Consider the following 18,324-nt stretch of genomic DNA (forward strand, 5'->3'; position numbering starts at 1 on the left):
GTATGGATGTATACACATTATGGTTAATTTTGGTTCCAGGGTGCTCCCACTGCCTGAAGCAGAATATGCAATATATTAGCCACAATCCATATCTATCCTGTAGTTCATTGGGAAATACTGCTGTTTGGTGTGTTTTGCCTCAAACCAACTTCCGTCCAATTTGAAAACGCAAGACATGGTTAACCTGAGTTGCGTACGGTTCAGATAACCATCGAGCATGTGCAGATGGCGGTCTCCTTGAGCAGGAGTTTGCTGCAGGTAGAAGCTGCAAGCATGGGGGTGGGAGGAACCAGGCGATGAGCAGCAAGTGAAAGCCCACTCCCCACTCTCTGATGTGTACACCAAGTGCAAATGTGATTTGAAAAGCAGCAGGGAGAAATAAAGTGCACATAGCCTATGACAAAGGCAGATAACATTATATATCTACACACACACACCTAGTAACTCAGAAAAGTTGTTGAGCGTTTTTGCAGAGAGAGAGAGAGAGAGAGAGAGAGAGAAACTTTTGAGCAATTTTTAAGGAAAACCACCCAAAATGACACTGCTGACATGGGCTGCCATACATCCAGATTTCCCCAGACATTTCAGCAATTTCCACCCAGACACTGTTTCCGATGGCCGATTCCCATCTATGTCCAGGAAATTCCAGACGTATGGCAACCCTAGACCTTTTACCTGGATTTGGGCAATAGAAGTCAGCAGTGCTTTTTTCGGGGGGCGGGGGGACACAGGACGCAGGGGTACACATACCCCTAAACATTTTGTGAATCTTTGTACTTTTGTCCATTTACTGTATTTATATTTCCCAATTTGAACTATCAAATGGTGACTTTCTGGAGTCAAAATGACAGTACCCCTAAACATTTTTTTATGGAAAGAAGCACTGGGATTCAGACAGGTAGTGCAATAACAGACAGTGCTGTGTGTCCTGAGCAGAAAATGAGCCTGTCCTTTTTCCTGGGCTGAGGTAATTAAAAATTATTCCTCACAAATTAATACAGTGGTGGGCGTTCACTCTTATCACATCAGAAGGAAGCAATGACACTGCTTTCTGTGGCAGCAAAAACGAAAATACTGTTAGGCAAACCCAGTTGAAGCAGCAGGATATTTGGGGTAGCTTCTTGTACCTTTTCCTCCAAACCTTGTGTCCTTTACTTAATTTTGAAACTTAGTTGGTTAAGGCATAAATCAGGTGTAGTAATGTTCCTTAAATGTGAAGGTTTAAGACATTGTTTCTCTGAGCAACTGTTTGGGTTGCTTAGGCAGTGAGGCTGGTTGTGAATAGAGGGGAAATCCAGTTCCCTGGGCACCCCTCCAATCTCTCCACAATAGAAATGGTGGACACCAAAGGATGATGTAAGCCACTTTGTTCTCTTAGTTCTCTATGTTGTGCTCAGCTGTGCTGGAAATGATGTTTGAGTGTTAATTAGGGTTTATACATGTCAGTTTTTCCGTGCTGGACTTACTAGTGCTGCAAGTACTCCGTATCACTGGTTATATTCTAAACAACATGTAAGGCTTCAAGCTCTTTTTGGAAACTGTGCCTTCTGTAGTTGCTTGGTCATGAGCAGAAGCAACACTGAATAGAGGCACATTTTGTAGTTAGGTGATCTCTGATTTTTGTATGGTTTTTGTTTGTGGTTTTACTTATGATGACTGTAATCTGCTTTGCTTTTTTATGAGTAGCAGTATATAAATATTTTGTTATAAATTAATACATCAGTTTTTAATATTATTATTTCAACACACACTGGATATTGTGCCAATGTCATAGTCATGAATTTCTCAAACCATCTTAATGAAGCCTTGTCTTGTTTTATATTTCCTAGTACCGTGACATATCTGAAGCACAATGACTATGTATATGGGGAAACAGACAGAAGCATCTTCTTCTTTTAAGTATCACTCCAGCAGCTCAGAAAAACAGGAAACATCATCAAGTTTGCAAACTTTCTTACTGTGAACTTTCAATTTTGTATTACTTGTTTAGTTTCTGAGAGCAGGGGGAGTGAAGCGGCATGGCTACATCTATTGTTACCATATGTTTCTTATTGTTATTTACAGAAAACATACCTAGCATGTTATAATTCTTTGCTGTGTAGAATAAACTTTGTCCCAACAGATTGTGATGCTTGCATTCTCCAAAACCGGATTAGGAGGATATAATATTGGTAATACAGAGTGGGTTCAATAGTTAGTAGCCCATATTTCACAGATACCTATCTGTGTACATATATAGAATAATAGAATGGGGTGAAAGGGTCCCCAAGGCTCATATATTTTACACTGCTTACTGGGGCCTTGACAAATAATCAGAATTCTCCAAGGCAGTGCATTCAGTGATCACGTGAAACTGTGGCTGCAACATCTAGCTACATTTTGGACATAATCAAATCATAATAACGGGTTGTATCTAACTAAGTTATACCCAGAGTAGACTCACTGAAATGAAAGGGCCTAATTTGTCCATGATTATCAGCAGATCTACTTTGAGTAGAACTGACATTGGCTACAACTTAATGTATTACAATCACCAGGCTACAGTTAAACTTGGGGTGGCTATAGATGACCTTTTACCAAGTAGTCAAATGGGAATACCGTCACCTGTCCATGCACTGAGACAATGGCAGCTGATCAGGAGTGTGTGGCACTGAGAGTTTGCTAAAATTCCTTTCACCACATCACTGCCAGATGCCAAAGATTGGCTCCCTGCATGACTGAATACTACACACACTGCATACAAGCCACTACCATAAGGCAAACAGCTTTATCCCATAATATATCCAGACGGACTAGTTAGCTAGTCGTTTTGCTCTGGGACACATGCTACAGTTTTGTGGTCACTTTCATAGAATTTAAGTTGCCCAGCTTGGCTTTCCATCATGTACCATACCCACTTTGAGACCCATATAACTGTTACGAATCAAAAATCAATCGTGGTGGCACAGTTCACCTTTCTACCTTTATGAGGAAACAGTCAAACTATGTAGCAACCAGTAATGGCCATAAAGAATTTAGACAACAATGTTCCGCAATCCTTGCCTCAGGGGGTAACGAGTAAGGAAGTGCGCCACCTTTTGGATCATCTGTGCCACTTCAGTGCATAGTTTTCCTCATTTGAGTGTCGACTTTGTCCATACTTAACCTTTGGAATCAGAGACACTCTTAGGTACATACAGAATGTACACGTCAGTGCAGATATATAAGGTCAGATGAGCAACCAAATTTTTTGCAAGCGCTTACTACAAGCACGGTAGAAGTATGTGATACGAAGAATCAACACTCTCCTGGTGAGAAAAGAGTGCTCATAAATTTGATGAGACTGCTCTAGTTATGAGCACACAAGGTAGCTTAAACTACTAATTAAGTAGGAAAAATCGCATGATCTGCTCTTGTATCTTTGCTAGGCAGAAATCAACAGGTGAAGCTGTTCGCAGCATAAATATCTAGGGCCTGAGGCGGCCCTGGTTTACAAAGCCCTGTACAGCTTTGGACTAGGATATCTGAAAAGGATATATACCCCTTATATAGCCAGCCAATCACTAAATTCTACGGGAGAGCACCTCCTGCAGATATATCACCGAAAAGTCCATTCTGGGAACGCCTTCCTCTGTTATATCAAACAGGTGCCATCTTTACTGTCTTCTGTCTTTTCAATGGCTGTTGTATCGCTTCATCAATCAATCTTTATTGCAGTCAAAGACCAGACAGCAAAATTAACAACAAAGCAATATATACTATATCAGCACCAAGGGGCAGACACAGTACATTAAATTGAAAATTCCCTCTACGCTTATTTGCATTAAAAATAGCACTCCTCAATGGCTGTTGAAGACCTTCCTTTCCCAGCAAGCCTTTTAAGTGGAGTTTCTTTAACCCAGTCTGCATCTGAATTTAAATGTTGTTAAGACTGCTAAATCACTTCAGTGTATTTTAAGTCAAGTGATTCATATATAACCACTTGCTAATGCCTGCGTTTCAAACAGCAGTTAAACACAGTTACAGAGGAAGATGAGAAACCAGAAAACTCTAGGCATCACTATGCAGTGGTTTCTTGTTGTTTTTTGCCAGTGGTATACTCTGGTACAGAGTATCAGTGTCTTTTTTATAGCAGAGATGTGGACCACCCATCAACTCATCTGATGAAATCCCGACAACAGACAATTGACAGTTGGGTGGTGGAGGAAGATAGCAAGCAGGATTAAACTCTCCATGCATCACCTGATGGGCAGAGTTCAGTGTCATTTGCTGCAGTTTTGGGGTGCATGAGTTCCCTGCAGGGGATTCCCTCACACACTCAAACTGAGCAGAATTGAACCTTTCACTCACCAGCTGATGGGCAGACTGCTCAGCCCTGTTTTCCGCAGGCTTTAAGCACGTGAATCAGATTTTGGGTGCTGGCACCTCTTTATTTATTTATTTATTTTCAAAAATCACATCTGAAGTCTTCTATCTTCTTCCTGTTCCATTTGGACTAAAATGTTTCCTATTTCTTTTGCGGTCTGAGCTTTGTTAACACTGCAATCAGATTGGGTATTGCTGGCTATTTCCGAGTATAACCACCTCTGGTATATTCCCATGGGGAAGCCACAAAAGGGATGTGATAGTGTGAGTTGCTTGGCTCTCATGCTGTTGACTCATGGAGCTGCTGTTATGAATACAGTAACACATGTCCAGATTGCAGGCCACCTCTTCCTTCTTTCAAAACTTTCCAAATATATGGTTAAATCAAGATGTGATATTGAGCACATATACCCTTGCATAATACCCTGATGCATGAAGAGATGTGTGAGTCACTTCTACTTTCTCTATCACCCTTCCTTGTAATTTGCAAGCTGGCCTTTATGATGGCTGACCTTTTGAAAACAGGGAAGGGGAACCCATAGCCCTCCAAGACGGTTTTGGATTGCAACTCCTATCAGCCCCTGCCAGCATAGCTAATGGGCAGGGATGATGGGAGCTATAGCCTAGAAACATTTAAAGGGCCACAGGTTTCCTAGCCCGGTATGATAATCTAAGTCAGGCTTCCTCAACCTCGGCCCTCCAGATGTTTTTGGCCTACAACTCCCATGATCCCTAGCTAGCAGGACCAGTGGTCAGGGATGATGGGAATTGTAGTCTCAAAACATCTGGAGGGCCGAAGTTCAGGAAGCCTGATCTAAGTGTAGCCTATACTCTGGCCGCTCTGATTTCACTGCCATTCTTGTAATGTGAGGCAGCAGAAAGTAAATATCACTGAATGATGTAAACATTCATGTATTAACATATTTTTACCCTGTACCTGCTATTCCAAAATATCTTCAAGATGGCTAAGAACAATATCAATAAAAATAAGTAATATTAAAAAATATTATACAATAAATATATCCAGCATCTCAAAACATAACTGAGTATGTGACATAAACCTAAACAGTGACTAGCATAACTAGGGAATGAAACCATATTGGTTATATCCAGACACAGAAGAGTCTGGATTTTTATTCATTTTATTTCACGTTTTCAGGTCATAATATAAAGCAGGGGAGAGGGACATTATATATTAGATGAGATGAGAAGTAAAGCAAAATTAATTAAGCATAAATCAGTGAGAATCAATTTCATTAAAACTTGTCAGTTGACTCAATGAATAAAATAATGACTAAGTACAGCCCATAACTTTACATAGCTCAGCTTAAAATTCCATTATACCAATTACAGTTTTTACAAGTAACTATTAATCATAATGAATGCATTAAAATTAAAATATTTGAAAAAATCAAGCTTCTCCAGCAGAGCTATTTACCTTACAAATTTGCCTTATAAAATCTTGCTTGTACATTGGTTAGTGCCATTTCTGAAGGTAACGACTTTTCACGATATCTTGATATCCTCATTAAAAAGCTATATTTTGACACATCAACCATTTTTATAAACAGACCAACAGCAGAACAATTACAAATGATTAATCTTCGCCCAATGTGGTATAAATTAAATGAAGTCACAAAAAGTGAAAAAATAATCTGTTCTATTTTAGTGTTTATTAAAGAAGTGGTCCCCTTGCTTCAGATTATTTGATCAATTAGTGTGGCACAATATTTGATAAAAGTGAAAATGAACAGGAAGAAAAAACTTAAGGACCTAGGCTGGCATCAGTACCTGGCATCCTTGGGTAGCAGTCATACCACTACTGATGTTTACACTGTTCCACCTCCCTTAATTGGGGTGGGGGGATGCTCCAAGCAGCCCCAAGTGGCTGGACCTAGCCACCCTGTTCATTTCCCACAATGCACCTGATCTAGCATCATTCTGGGGCACTGTGGTAAACTAGAGAGTAGCCGGACACATTCATCAGGTGCTGCTTGGTGCACTGTCACAGCAACCAGCTATGCCCACAATGGAGAAGGGGACTAACAGTGGACATATTGTCCAGAGGCACCTCAAAGCTGGATCTGGCCCTGTTTAGGACCATATCACAAATTATGTATGAGGAGTACATGCAGTGTTTCCTATAAGATGTGATGCAAGTACACATTTGAAGCTAGCTTTTCAGATACACACACATGAGCACAGCCAGGATTTTTGTTGGGGGGCAAAACCGAAGTGATTGGTCAGTTAGTTATTGTTTTACTTGACTGGGGGGCAGCTGCCCCCCCGGCTATGCCCATGTACACACACTGAAACAAAGAGGTATGCTCAGTTCACCAATGTATTCACTAATCTGCAATACGGGAAACAGCCCTGAACTACCCGGTTATTACTGCCTAAGTTGCATTCCTATTCTCTGCAGAGAGGCATCTAAACCCATGTATTCCAGTGGGCTTCTTATGCATGCATCTGCAAAGCAATGGACTGAGAGTCTGTTGGGCGTTCTCTACAACTACCGTATTTTTTGCACCATAACACTCACTTTTTTCCTCCTAAAAAGTAAGGGGAAATGTCTGTGCGTGTTATGGAGGGAATGCCTACGGGTGGCATGCCTACGGATTTTCCTCCTCTAAAAACTACGTGCGTGTTGTGGTCGGGTGCGTGTTATAGAGCGAAAAATACGGTACTTTCTTCCTGGACTCGAGTCCTGCATGCATAGCTAGAGATTAGCTCAGTGCAACAAGTGTTTAGCTGGCAGTCATAAACTCTCATTAAACTGCATGATATCCTGGGTAGTACAGGCTAGGAGGAAATGAATACCTACTAATTTTTATACTCAGTGGAAAGCATTTGCCACTAGCTTAAAGGAAGAAAAGTATGAGGAAATCATGTCACCTTTGTATCACATCTCTCGTTCATGGATAAACTAAAGGAAAGCCCCTTCGTGTAAAAAACAGAGTATATTAAATGTAAGGAATTCAAATCCCTAAGAACACATCCCTGAGTGTGTGAGACTCTTAAGATTCCTCATAAGCTTCCATTGTGTTTTCACCTTATGCATGTCTACTCATAAGTAAATCCCACTGTGTTCAACAGGGCTCGATTGCTAGCAAGTATGTTTATGATGGCAGCCTGAATGCAGCAATACATTAAGGAGAGTGCCCTTATAAATCTGACGGACATTCCTTTCTTTTCCCTCCAGGGTTGCTGTTGCTTTGGGCAGGTGGGGCGGTGGTCCTGCCTGACAAGCACATGGCTGCCTCTTCACGATGCAACTTCTGACCTACTATTTTGAATGAAGGCAGGTGGGGTCAAACAACTGGCAACTCCTGGGCCTCATCCAGCCTCTTTGGCTCATCGGTTATCAGTGCAACTCCCCAAACCCTTGGCTAGAAGCAGGCATTTCAGGCAGCCGTGAAGGAGAGAAACAGAGGCAGCGAGAGAAAGGACAGGAGCCAGCGGGTGGGTCGTGGCCAATAATTAGGAGTAAGAGAATAATGGCGTGCCCTTGAAAGAAAATGGAAGGAAGCTCTGCGAGTGTGACCCTGCTTCTGCTCCCCTTCCCACGTTCCGTGCCATGCTTGCCCAAACTTTGGAAGTACAACAACCCCATAACCAGGCGCAGCCCAAAGTGCCTTGGCAACCTCCGCACCCCCTTCCCTATTTATTAAGGGGGGGGTCTATATGTTTAAGGACCTCGTTTAGTCCTGCCGAAAGCCGGCCCCTCCCACCTAGGGGCCCTCAGCCAATGAAAGGGCTGTTTCTGCCACTCGGCGCCCTTTTTTGCAGGGAGCCTCGCGCGGGCGGCGTGGCGCGAGGAAGGCAGCTCCTGCCGGGAAGTGGCTCCCACCGGCCGCTGCAGTGCCACGCCGAGAGGCTCCGACTGCTGACGGACACTCGCCGGTGGCAGCTCCTGCCGCGGAGGAAGGGGCCGGGCGGCTCCCCGGGGAGTCCAGGGCAGGCGCCACTGAGGGCTCTCTGCCTCTTTCCGTGGGCCTGGGGTGGGGCGTCGAGGGGGGAAGCGAGTCGACGTTTCCTCAGGGACGGGAGGCTCTCAACGGTTGGTTTGTAGGTTTCTTCTTCTGTTTGATTGTAATATGTATGCCCCATACCTGCCACTCTTGATGGAAGTTGGTTCCTCGTGGCGCCTTCTTTACCGGTTTGGGATATACCTTTAAAAAGGCACCTTTCGAAGCGCGTTCTTCCCCTTGAATAATTCTGGGCCCCGCAGATTAAGGGTTGCTGGGACTACAGGCCCCAGAATTCTTTGAGCGGTGGGGAAACGGGCTTCAGATGTGTAGGGCGTCTGCAGCCCTCGTTGCCTTGAAGGCCCAAGGCGGTGGAAAGGTGAAATGCATTATTAATACACAGCAGTGTTACAAAAATATCGCCACTTGACATGTAGAATTACAATGAAATAAAACCAGATACTACTGGCCTGGGGGGTAAAACAGTTTAAAATTATCTGTTTAGGATAGTTTAAAATGAAACTGGTATCCTAAATAGAAGCTGAATGAAGCTTTTTGGGTAGAAAATCAGCTGCTGTTCTTTTTCTGATAGTCACTTATTTTTGCTGAGTGGGTAAAAAGCTTACTTGCAGAACGCGGGCTTTTGCCTTAATTTTGGCACATAGGTGCAGGTAGAAACTTGCCCTGTTGAATTTTGGCCTGTTAGCTGTTAAAGACATTGGAACTCTACCCAGAACAACAATTAGGGTGTGTACTCAAGATTGCTTGCAGTACAATCCTATGCATGTCTACCCAGAAATAACTTGCATTGAGGGAAGTGGGATTTACGCCTAGGTACGTTTGTAAAGTAGTAACCAATCTATACTAAGGCTGAAATTCTAAACACAGTTTAGCAGTTCTCTTGTTCTCACAATCAGGATTGGAGCAAAGGTAGATTTTGGTTACCCTTTGATGTGTATTTGTTTAAAGCTGAGGATTCTGCTTCATGTTGGTGTTTGTGTGGTGCCATGGGGAGAAAGAGCAGGTATTTTGCATGAATGCAGAGTCAAAGGGTGTGATCTTGTTAGGAGTTGAGTATTAGGCATACTAATATGTACTCAAACCCCTCCATGTGAAAGTTTCTCAGCTGGGACTGGGTTGCTGCTTTCCTGTCTGCCTTAAGTTATATACATAATCCACAATAAGATGAAATAACATATGGTAAATACCCTTTCACTTTAAAACACAATGATAACCAGCAAGATTCCAGCTAAAATAGCTGTAAGATCCACAACAGTAAGATCCACCTACATGTCTACAAGAGTAAAAATGTTTTCATCTGGCACCGAAAAGTGTTGGCACTAGGAAAGCTTTCCTTGGTTGGGGATATGATTCCACAAGGTTGCCACCAAAAACAGCTAGTTCTCTTGCTACCACCCTCTGGACTTCTGAAGGAGACACACAGAGAATGTGTGACTTGACCTGTGTAAGTGTAAAACTAGCACCTAGATCATGGGTAGGCAAACTAAGGCCCGGGATCCGGATCCGGCCCAATAGCCTTCTAAATCCAGCCCACAGTCGCTCCAGGAATCAGTGTGTTTTTACATGAGTAGAATGTGTCCTTTTATTTAAAATGCATCTCTGGGTTATTTGTGGGGCACAGAAATTCATTCATTCCCCCCCATATAGTCCAGCCCTCCACAAGGTCTGAGGGGCAATGGACCGGCCCCCTGCTGAAAAAGTGTGCTGACCTCTGTCCTAGATCTACATAATGGCTTATGAAAAGATAGGAGATGGCAAAGTTCTGGTTTCCCCAACTGAGAAAGGATATTGTGGCACCGGATAGCTCAGCTGGTAGAACATGAGACTCTTAATCTTAGGGTCATGGTTTGTGCCCCATGTTGGGCAAAAGTTTCCTGCATTGCAGGTTGGGTTTGATGACTTTCATGGTCCCTCCCAACTCTGATTCTATGGAGAAGTTGCATGAAAGCACAGCCCAAACAACCATGGGAGTGAAGCACCTTCCTTATGAAGAAAAGTTACAATATTTGGGGATTTTAGTTTTGAAGTAAGAAATGATGTAGTCAGCTGTGACAGGTCTATAACATTATTGCTAAGGGAGAGAAAGCAGATTTAGAAGTTTTTATTCCTTTTACATAACAGAGCATTGTAGAATCATAGAGTATCAGCTCATAACATCAGCAATATACCATGACTGTTAGCAGCGGATGAAACTGGCATATAATGCAGGATTGGCAAAAGAGAGACTTGTTTCACGTGGTGCACAATTAGTGTATAGAATTTATTGCTATAAAATGAGGTAGCGACTAGTTTAGATGGCTTTAAAAGGGGGTTAGAAAACTGGATGAGATTTCCTTTGGCTACTAGTAATGATAGCTCTGTGTGTGTGCGTGTGTGCGCACACACACACACACCCTGTGGTTCAGAAGCAAGTATTATGCTACTGAACGCTGTTGCTGGGTAGCAGCAAGAGGAAAGAGATATTGTCATCGTGTCCTGCTTGAGTTTCCAGAGGCATCTAGTTGGCCACTGTTGAAGAAAGAAATACTTCAAGAAGGCATATTTGTATCATACTGGTCTTTTAAATCTTGGATGTAGGACCAACATCCACCAGCTGACGTTCTTTTGCATGCAAACTAAATAATGGGTTACCCGTTGAGGTTGCTGCAGGAGGATCAGTGCTGATATACAGCTGGGAGTAACATAGTAAGGCATATTAAGAGAGACATTTTCTGTGAAAGGTGATCCATTTACAACTGGGGCAACTTCTGATGACTAATGCTTCAGATTAAGATACTCATCAGTTTGAAAAATGGTTTGTTTTTGGCTTAATTTGATGTCATATGGAGACTGTAACAAAATTTGATGTGTTTTGTTTTTTGCAAACTTTTTTCTGATTTCCAGTTGAAATATTATTCTTTTATACAGTTTAAAGAGTGATTTCACTCCCTTATTTACCATTTTTTATAAATTCCTGTCCTTTGTGGAAATGGTGAATTCTTAGTCACAAGACCACATAACACTGGTCTTGAAAGACCTACATTGGCTCCCAGTAAGTTTCTGAGCACAATTCAGTTTGTGCTGACCTTTAAAGCCCTAGTGTTGGTGCTGACCTTTAAAGCCCTAAACGGCCTTGGTCCTGTATACCTGAAGGAGCGTCTTCACTCCCATCGTTCAGCCCAGACACTGAGGTCCAGCTCCGATGGCCTTCTGGCAGTTCCCTCACTGTGAGAAGCAAAGTTACAGGGAACCAGGCAGAGAGCCTTCTTGGTAGTGGGGCCCACCCTGTGGAACACCCTCCCATCGAAATCAACAACTATTCAACTTTTAGAAGACATCTGAAGACAGCCCTGTTTAGGGAAGCTTTTAATATATGATGAATTATTGTATTTTAATGTTATGTTGGAAGCTGCCCAGAGTGGCTGGGGAAACCCAGCCAGATGGGCGGGGTATAAATAATAAATTATTATTACTATATTATATATACCTTGTTTACTGTAATCTGTCAAAACAGGTTTATTGTTTTGTTAATTAAATTCTCAGGCGTGTTTTTTTTTGCTCTTGTTCCAGTGTAAAATGTATGCTATACCGAAATAGCAAGGAATAATATATTTTTAAATAAGGGGTTAGGCAATCCACAAGTCCATATTTACTTGGTATAGTGACCCATTGTTTTATTATCAAATGAATTTTGGATGCCATGTCTTTGTCAGCCGTTGGTTTCATACATTTTTATTTCAAGTTTGCCTATTTTATAACTGCTACCTGGAAAACCCAAGTAAACGTTTACTTAATGCTGCTATTATGTGGAATTTGTTGCAATATTTATAAAACTTCCAAAGTTATTCACAGTATTGTTTATGGGAATGTTAAGAACACCAGCCATCTGATTGTACAAAATTGCTTCATAAGCTATAAAATGTTATTCTAGAAACATATGGTTACACAAGTAGTATTAAATACAATGGAGTATTAATATTTTTAATATTCACGATATTCATTTTAGCACGTAGCAGTGGCTTGTATTTGGCCAACAAGTTGGCCAGTGAGGCATTTGATGGTTGTCACACATGTACTAATGTATGTTCACATTAGTAGCTTGAAACTCAGTGAGGTCATTTGCATGGATATGCCTTCACGTGACCTTTATGTTTTCCTTTCCCCTACAACCCCTATGGAACTCCTGTGCATTACACTTTCACCTTCCATGCTCATCTGCACTCGTGTGATGACTACTAGTGTCTTTTCACATTGCAGTTTACTCTGCATCCAGTTTTCTAATTGGATGGCAGCTAGTCTGAGTAAAAACACATCCAACAGCAGTATTTGTCAAGGAACAACAAGATTGATATAGATTGTGGCTAAGGTTGTGTGAATTCGGCTTCCGGAGTTGGCAGTGGTGAGCGCATTGGATGTAGAGTAAGTGGTGATGTGAGCATACCCAGTCTGATTATTATTATTTATTATTTTATTTATTTCCCAAATATACTGCTTGATTGTAAGAAAACTCCTCTAAACGGTTATTAATACATAGGGCACAGATATTATTTCTTACTTTGACTAAGCAAATGTCAAATCACCTTTGGCTTAACTATTAACTGATCTTGTTGGCTGGTCCAGTGTAACTTTGGCACAAGGTGCTTTTACAGGGAGCACCTTGTGGTGAACTTTTACCAGATCTGCTGCCAGACTGTGGTTCCCAAGTGTTAAAATGCATGACTGGAGCTTTTCTAATGTTCAGGTACAAGTGTCTGTCCACACAGCGGTGTAATGTACCAACAGAACAAAAAGCTGTAAGTGGTATTCATATCAGTTAAGGATTAAAAGCAGAAATTATTTGGGGTTTACTTATAAAGCCTGCAACCCACTTGAACAGGCTTTGCGACCACAGCCCACAGGTTGGGAAACACAGTTTTAAATGGTCCCTGAATTTTTGGGAGATCAGCACTCTCCCCCCACCCAAATGTAGATTTCAGACAGTGTTGGAATTTTTTCCATAGTAAGGTGCAACACACCTAACCCTGTAGACTGCTATAGAATGATAGAGTTCTGCTTAAAATCTATTAATATCTTAATTTTTGAACTGACTTGTTTACTGTGTATTTTAAAAATTGAAATTGACAATCTGTGTGTCCAAAGTCATTTGCCTCAGAATGGGGTATGAAAAGGTTTGCAGTATTGCTTGAGCAACTGATATGGTCAGTGTTGCAAGAGAAGAAGAACACAGGTATTAACAGTTCACAAGTTCTTCTACTTCATTCCTGACCATTTGGGCATATTGGAAAATCTTAAACACAATGTATTTATTCACTGAAGTAAAGCTAAAATAAGTCTTGGGGATTGCTGACAGTATGATGGGGGAAAGTGCCGCAGTTTAAGAATATTCTTCAGCAGAATTACATGAAGGAAAACTTGCATAGCTATATCTTGTGCCTCAGGCTGCAGCCTTATTTTCAGGCATTACCACTAGTATTTTTAATTTTGTGCATTCTTTCTTAGGAGTCCCATTGAATTCATTGGGTCTTTCTTCCAAGATGACTTTAGGTTCATAGACCTTGATAGCTGCATCCTCAGAACTGTGTCTACCCCACAGAAATCCGGTGCCTGACACAGTGGAAATTCTGCTGCCATGAGCCCTCCAGCTGCGAATCCCAAGATTCTGTATCGGAATTCCCGCCTTCTCCGTATGGTGTTCCTGCAGCTCCATCGGCAACAGAGAGCTGACTTATTTTGTGATGTTGTCCTACAAGCAGAAGGTAATACTTAAAGCTGGGAGGGTTTAAGTTAAGGGTGCTTTGCTTCCTAACAGAGTTGGGAATTCCCAGGTGCCTGGAAATTCCTGGCCAGCACTTCTGCTTTAAGGATCCAGCACCTAGAATTTTGACAGTGACTCCTAGAAATTTCAAGTATTTTTCAAGCTTAGACTGCATGGTTACCAAAAAGGAAACATCAGCAAGAATTAATTAATTATGTTTATGACCTATTGGATGTGATAGATGGATTTCCCAGAGCCTGTCCTCAGTGTCATAGGTCCCTTAGAAATGTAGGCAGCTTTCTTGCAATGAGTAGAACCCATTGGTCCATTTAACTCAGTAGTGTCTAAACTTAACTAACAGCAGCAGCCATGGATTGAAGGGACTTTTTGCATGCAAACCTGAGCCACCACTGGTTTTCTCTCCCAAAGCAGTTGGCATCAATTAAACTTGGTCTGCTGGTCACTGGATAGGTGTGCTTCCCTTCTGTTCTGCAGTCCCAGGACAGCTTAACTCTCCCATTGAAATCAAGGCTTTGCAGTGCTGAACTTCGGCTGGATTATGCCTAGAGTTCTTAACCATGTGCCTCTCCAGTGTAGTGGCGTTTTTATGATAGCAAATTGTTCTTTGTTTGTAAAATGCCTGCTCACAAACAAATGTGAGTACAAATCCACTGAGAACTTCTCCTAAGCAAACCCAGTTGAAACAAACAAGAGTATATGTGTACTGGGAAAAGTCTGTGTATGCTTATAAAAATGTATAGTACATCTTATGCTGTGAATTGCTTTTTGCTAGTGCTTAAGTGCCCTCAAAGCTGAGAGGGCAGAGAACAGGGTGAGCTAAAATAACTTATTTTTTCCAACCATTCTGTTCTTTATTTTAATTGTATCATATCCAGAAGGAATTGTGAAAATAAGTTTAACAGTTTTAAATGAACTGCTGAGACAGACTCATAAGCAGACTGATCGTAAAACTAAATGGTTTTATGCTATAATACGCCTCAGTATGTAAGAAGGATTAAACAGTACAGCTCTATAATTAGTCGTGAGATAACACTTGGGGAATCTTAAGAAAAATGTTTATTTAGGGGCTGGAACACTTTGGTACCAACTTCTGTCCAGAGAGGGGCAAATATCTGGGTTTCTTTGTTGATACAGTAACTGCTAACAATTGTGTTGTTTGCAGGGGAAGCTGTTCCAGCTCACTGTTGCATTCTATCAGCCTGCAGCCCTTTCTTCACAGAGCGTTTGGAGCGAGAAATGCCCCCCAAAGGACACAAGGTGGTGCTAGAGATCCGGGGGCTGAAAATTGGGACTTTACGTAAGCTGGTGGATTTCCTCTACACCTCTGAGATGGAGGTGTCCCGGGAAGAAGCCCAGGATGTTCTTGCAGCTGCACGGCAGCTTCAGGTGTCAGAGCTAGAGTCACTTCATCTAGAAGGAGGAAAGTTGGTCAAAAAATCCCTGGGCCCTAGATTAAATCGGGATTGCCTACAGCTATCTAGTCCATTATCCATCCCAGAGTTAACGCTGTTTCAGTCTCCCCCTGCCTGCAGTGGTAGTTCCTTGACGTCATGGCTGTCTTCAAATATGCAGCACACTGTAGTGAAAGTTCCATGCACCAAGGAAATGGATAACAATAGCAGCATTGTCCAGAAAGCTGTCAAGAAGGAAAAACCAGAAGCATTGATGAGTAGGAATGAAGACCAGATGCCTAAAGATCCAGCAGTTACCGCTGAGCCCCTTAGAACTAAAGTTAAAAAACGTCTTACAGGCATGGGAAAGAATATATTAGGCAATAATGAGCATGACAGTTTGCGGACACAGGATGGGACTGGTGATAGCCAAGCTACAACCAGCTTGCAAGAGTCAAAAAAGATTAAGCTCAGTCGCTCAAAGCTCCCCTCATCACCTTTGCCTGTACCATGTGCCATCAAAGACTCTAGCACTGTGGAATCCAGCAAACCTTCAAGGTCCAGCAGACGTCACTGGAGGCAGAAAAGTCTTCCGATCAAAGATGAGCAGAAAGAAGCAGAAGATAGCCATTTGTATGGTTTCTGGAGCCCGCCTCTCCCTCCAGAGGCAGCTAAGAGCAGAAAGTGCAATGCCAGTGAACCTTGCGTTAGCTGTCCCCAAAATGCAGGGCAGATTGGCCGGGTAAGGCTCAGAAAAGTTATCAATGGCAGCTGCTGGGAGGTGGTGCAGGAATCTCCCTCAGCTCAGGCCACCAGGCCAGCAAACTCTATGTGTCCTCTAAAAGAGGAGGGCTCTCGATCTCCGCCCAGGTATCCTGAGCCGGAAGGAGTAGATGCACAACAGTCAGTCACCTCAACTAGATGTCTGCCAACAAAAATACAAAGTCCACCTCTTAATGAGAAGAACCTGGGAGAACAAGCTGAGAACAAGGTATCCTTGGAAGATGGAGACCCTTATAAATTGGATCTGTTTCTGCTAGACCATCTGACTGAGGATGTGCAGTATGACAAGCTGGTTTCAGCTGGTGAGTTGGAACACATGCTTGATATGTTTCTGGCAGATGATGGTGATGCTGTTGAGGAGCCTCAAGAGGCCACTATTCCAGAAGGCATGAATATTTTATGGCCTGCACCAGGAGCAAATGAGTGTCCACTAGAATGTGCTGAAGTTGAAAGAAAAGATATGTGCTCTCCAGAAGTCTCTGACTGTCCTCCGTGGGTCAAGACCAAAAACAGTCTCCTAAGAGGGGAACTGGAGGCCATTGACATGAAGATCAGCAGAGAAGCTCATGGCTCAGCAAATGGGAGACCCTTGCTAGACCCTGTTCCCAGCTACTTTCAGTTTGGGAAGTCTGAAACCAGCAGTGACTGTTTTACCTGGTACAAACCAGCTTCTCCCCAACTGGATGATTGGACAGCTCAGCATCAACTGTCCCTGTCAGAGAATATGCCTGCAAACCTTGGTGATCCTTTGCCCATCACTTTGGCAGACAATGAAGACCGGGGTTTTTTGTCCTATGAAGTGGGTATATGTGGTGTCGAAACACAGCTCCATGCTCAGACATTGCAGAAGAGCCCTTTGCAACACCACTTGGGCTATAAGGTGCCTCCATGCTTGGAAGAGGAAGAGATAGATGTTGGTGGGGTAGACGAACTCTTGGTTAGCATCGAGTGCGTCAGGCCAGATCCCTCTCCGGTGTCCGAAACCGAGGTGGATGTTGTGAACTAGTGAATGCAGACCATCGGAAGGAGTTGCCTTGACTACCCAGGGGCTGTGTGGGGTCAGGCCTGATGTCAAAAGGTCTGCTGGTCAGGCTAAGAAGGGCCCACTGCTACCCTGCTCACCTCGGTGCCAATAGGACCCCATTGGACATTGCTGCTGCTACTTGCTACCATTGCCATTGGCTCATTATTCCTCTCCCTGGATGTATTTATCCTGGAGGCAACAGCACTTGTGGTTAAAGGGGAGCCTCAAGCCTCTGGTGGGCAGCCGCTATGCCAAGTCTCCCAAAATACAAAGTATGTGGGGACCTTGGGGGACATTCAGCGTCATGGCTGCCTGCTGCAGGCCAAAACTGAACTGAGACTTGGCTGAGACGTCTTCCCAACTGAAAGCGGGAAGCCTGCTTGGGGATGAGTGTGTGACACAGTAAGCAGCAACGCCACGCCTCATCCCCATCACCTCTCTCTTGGGACCATCTGGACTTCCTTGGTGTGGTAATGGTGAGCTGCAGTGCACCCTTTAACTTGGCTCTCTCCCCTGGTTTTGCTTTCTTGCTTGCCCAGTGCAGTGCACTTCTGATTTCAGCCTGCCATGGCCTCTCTCCCACACAGGACCACCCCCTCCCTCATGGACACAGGTGACGATGTTAGCCTTCCTGTGACGCCTGAGAACTCAGCTGCTGAACTGAGCCTCCCCATTGCCAGGCTGCCCTGCTTGAAAAGGTGGAGAAGAAAAAACTAACACGCACTGCCATGAGAGGAGAGTGCCTCAAAGTAGGGGCAGCATCACCATGTCAAGATCTCAAAAAAGTCTGGCCCTGTGTGGGATAGACTTTGGTGCCACACTTAAAATCCTTGATGGGGCTGCAGTAAACAAATACATTAGTAGTATCTTACAGTGCTTTTGGAGTGCTGAGGGAAAAGTGCCCCCCCCCGGGAATTCCAAATGGTAGGCGGGGTAATTTTACTATCATCACCCCCTCAGCCTTATCTAATCATGACTGTTACGTTTGTAACTCTGTTTTCTGTACAGTGCAGGCTGGCAGGATTCCTGGTCTGCTTT

The 18,324-nt window shown here is 43.1% G+C and overlaps 2 protein-coding genes across 6 annotated transcripts in view; both read left to right on the forward strand.

The window, feature by feature from the left end:
* TIMM10 (translocase of inner mitochondrial membrane 10) overlaps positions 1 to 18,324 on the forward strand; it is a 238,798-nt gene that overhangs the window by 20,808 nt on the left and 199,666 nt on the right. The gene's annotated exons all lie outside the window — the stretch shown is intronic.
* On the forward strand, positions 8,219 to 17,739 carry BTBD18 (BTB domain containing 18). 3 transcript variants are annotated; one of them, XM_053398080.1, is made up of 3 exons: positions 8,219 to 8,412; positions 13,906 to 14,068; positions 15,251 to 17,739. In XM_053398080.1, exons 2-3 carry the CDS (start codon positions 13,942 to 13,944, stop codon positions 17,266 to 17,268), a joined length of 2,145 nt encoding a protein of 714 aa, XP_053254055.1. In that variant the 5' UTR covers positions 8,219 to 8,412; positions 13,906 to 13,941; the 3' UTR covers positions 17,269 to 17,739. The 3 variants fall into 3 exon arrangements, with proteins under 3 accessions (XP_053254055.1, XP_053254064.1, XP_053254047.1); XM_053398089.1 differs by having other exon boundaries at positions 8,219 to 8,404; positions 13,812 to 14,068; XM_053398072.1 differs by having other exon boundaries at positions 8,219 to 8,404.

Source organism: Podarcis raffonei, chromosome 1 (assembly GCF_027172205.1).
Source record: "Podarcis raffonei isolate rPodRaf1 chromosome 1, rPodRaf1.pri, whole genome shotgun sequence".
NCBI classification, from domain to species: Eukaryota; Metazoa; Chordata; class Lepidosauria; order Squamata; family Lacertidae; genus Podarcis; species Podarcis raffonei.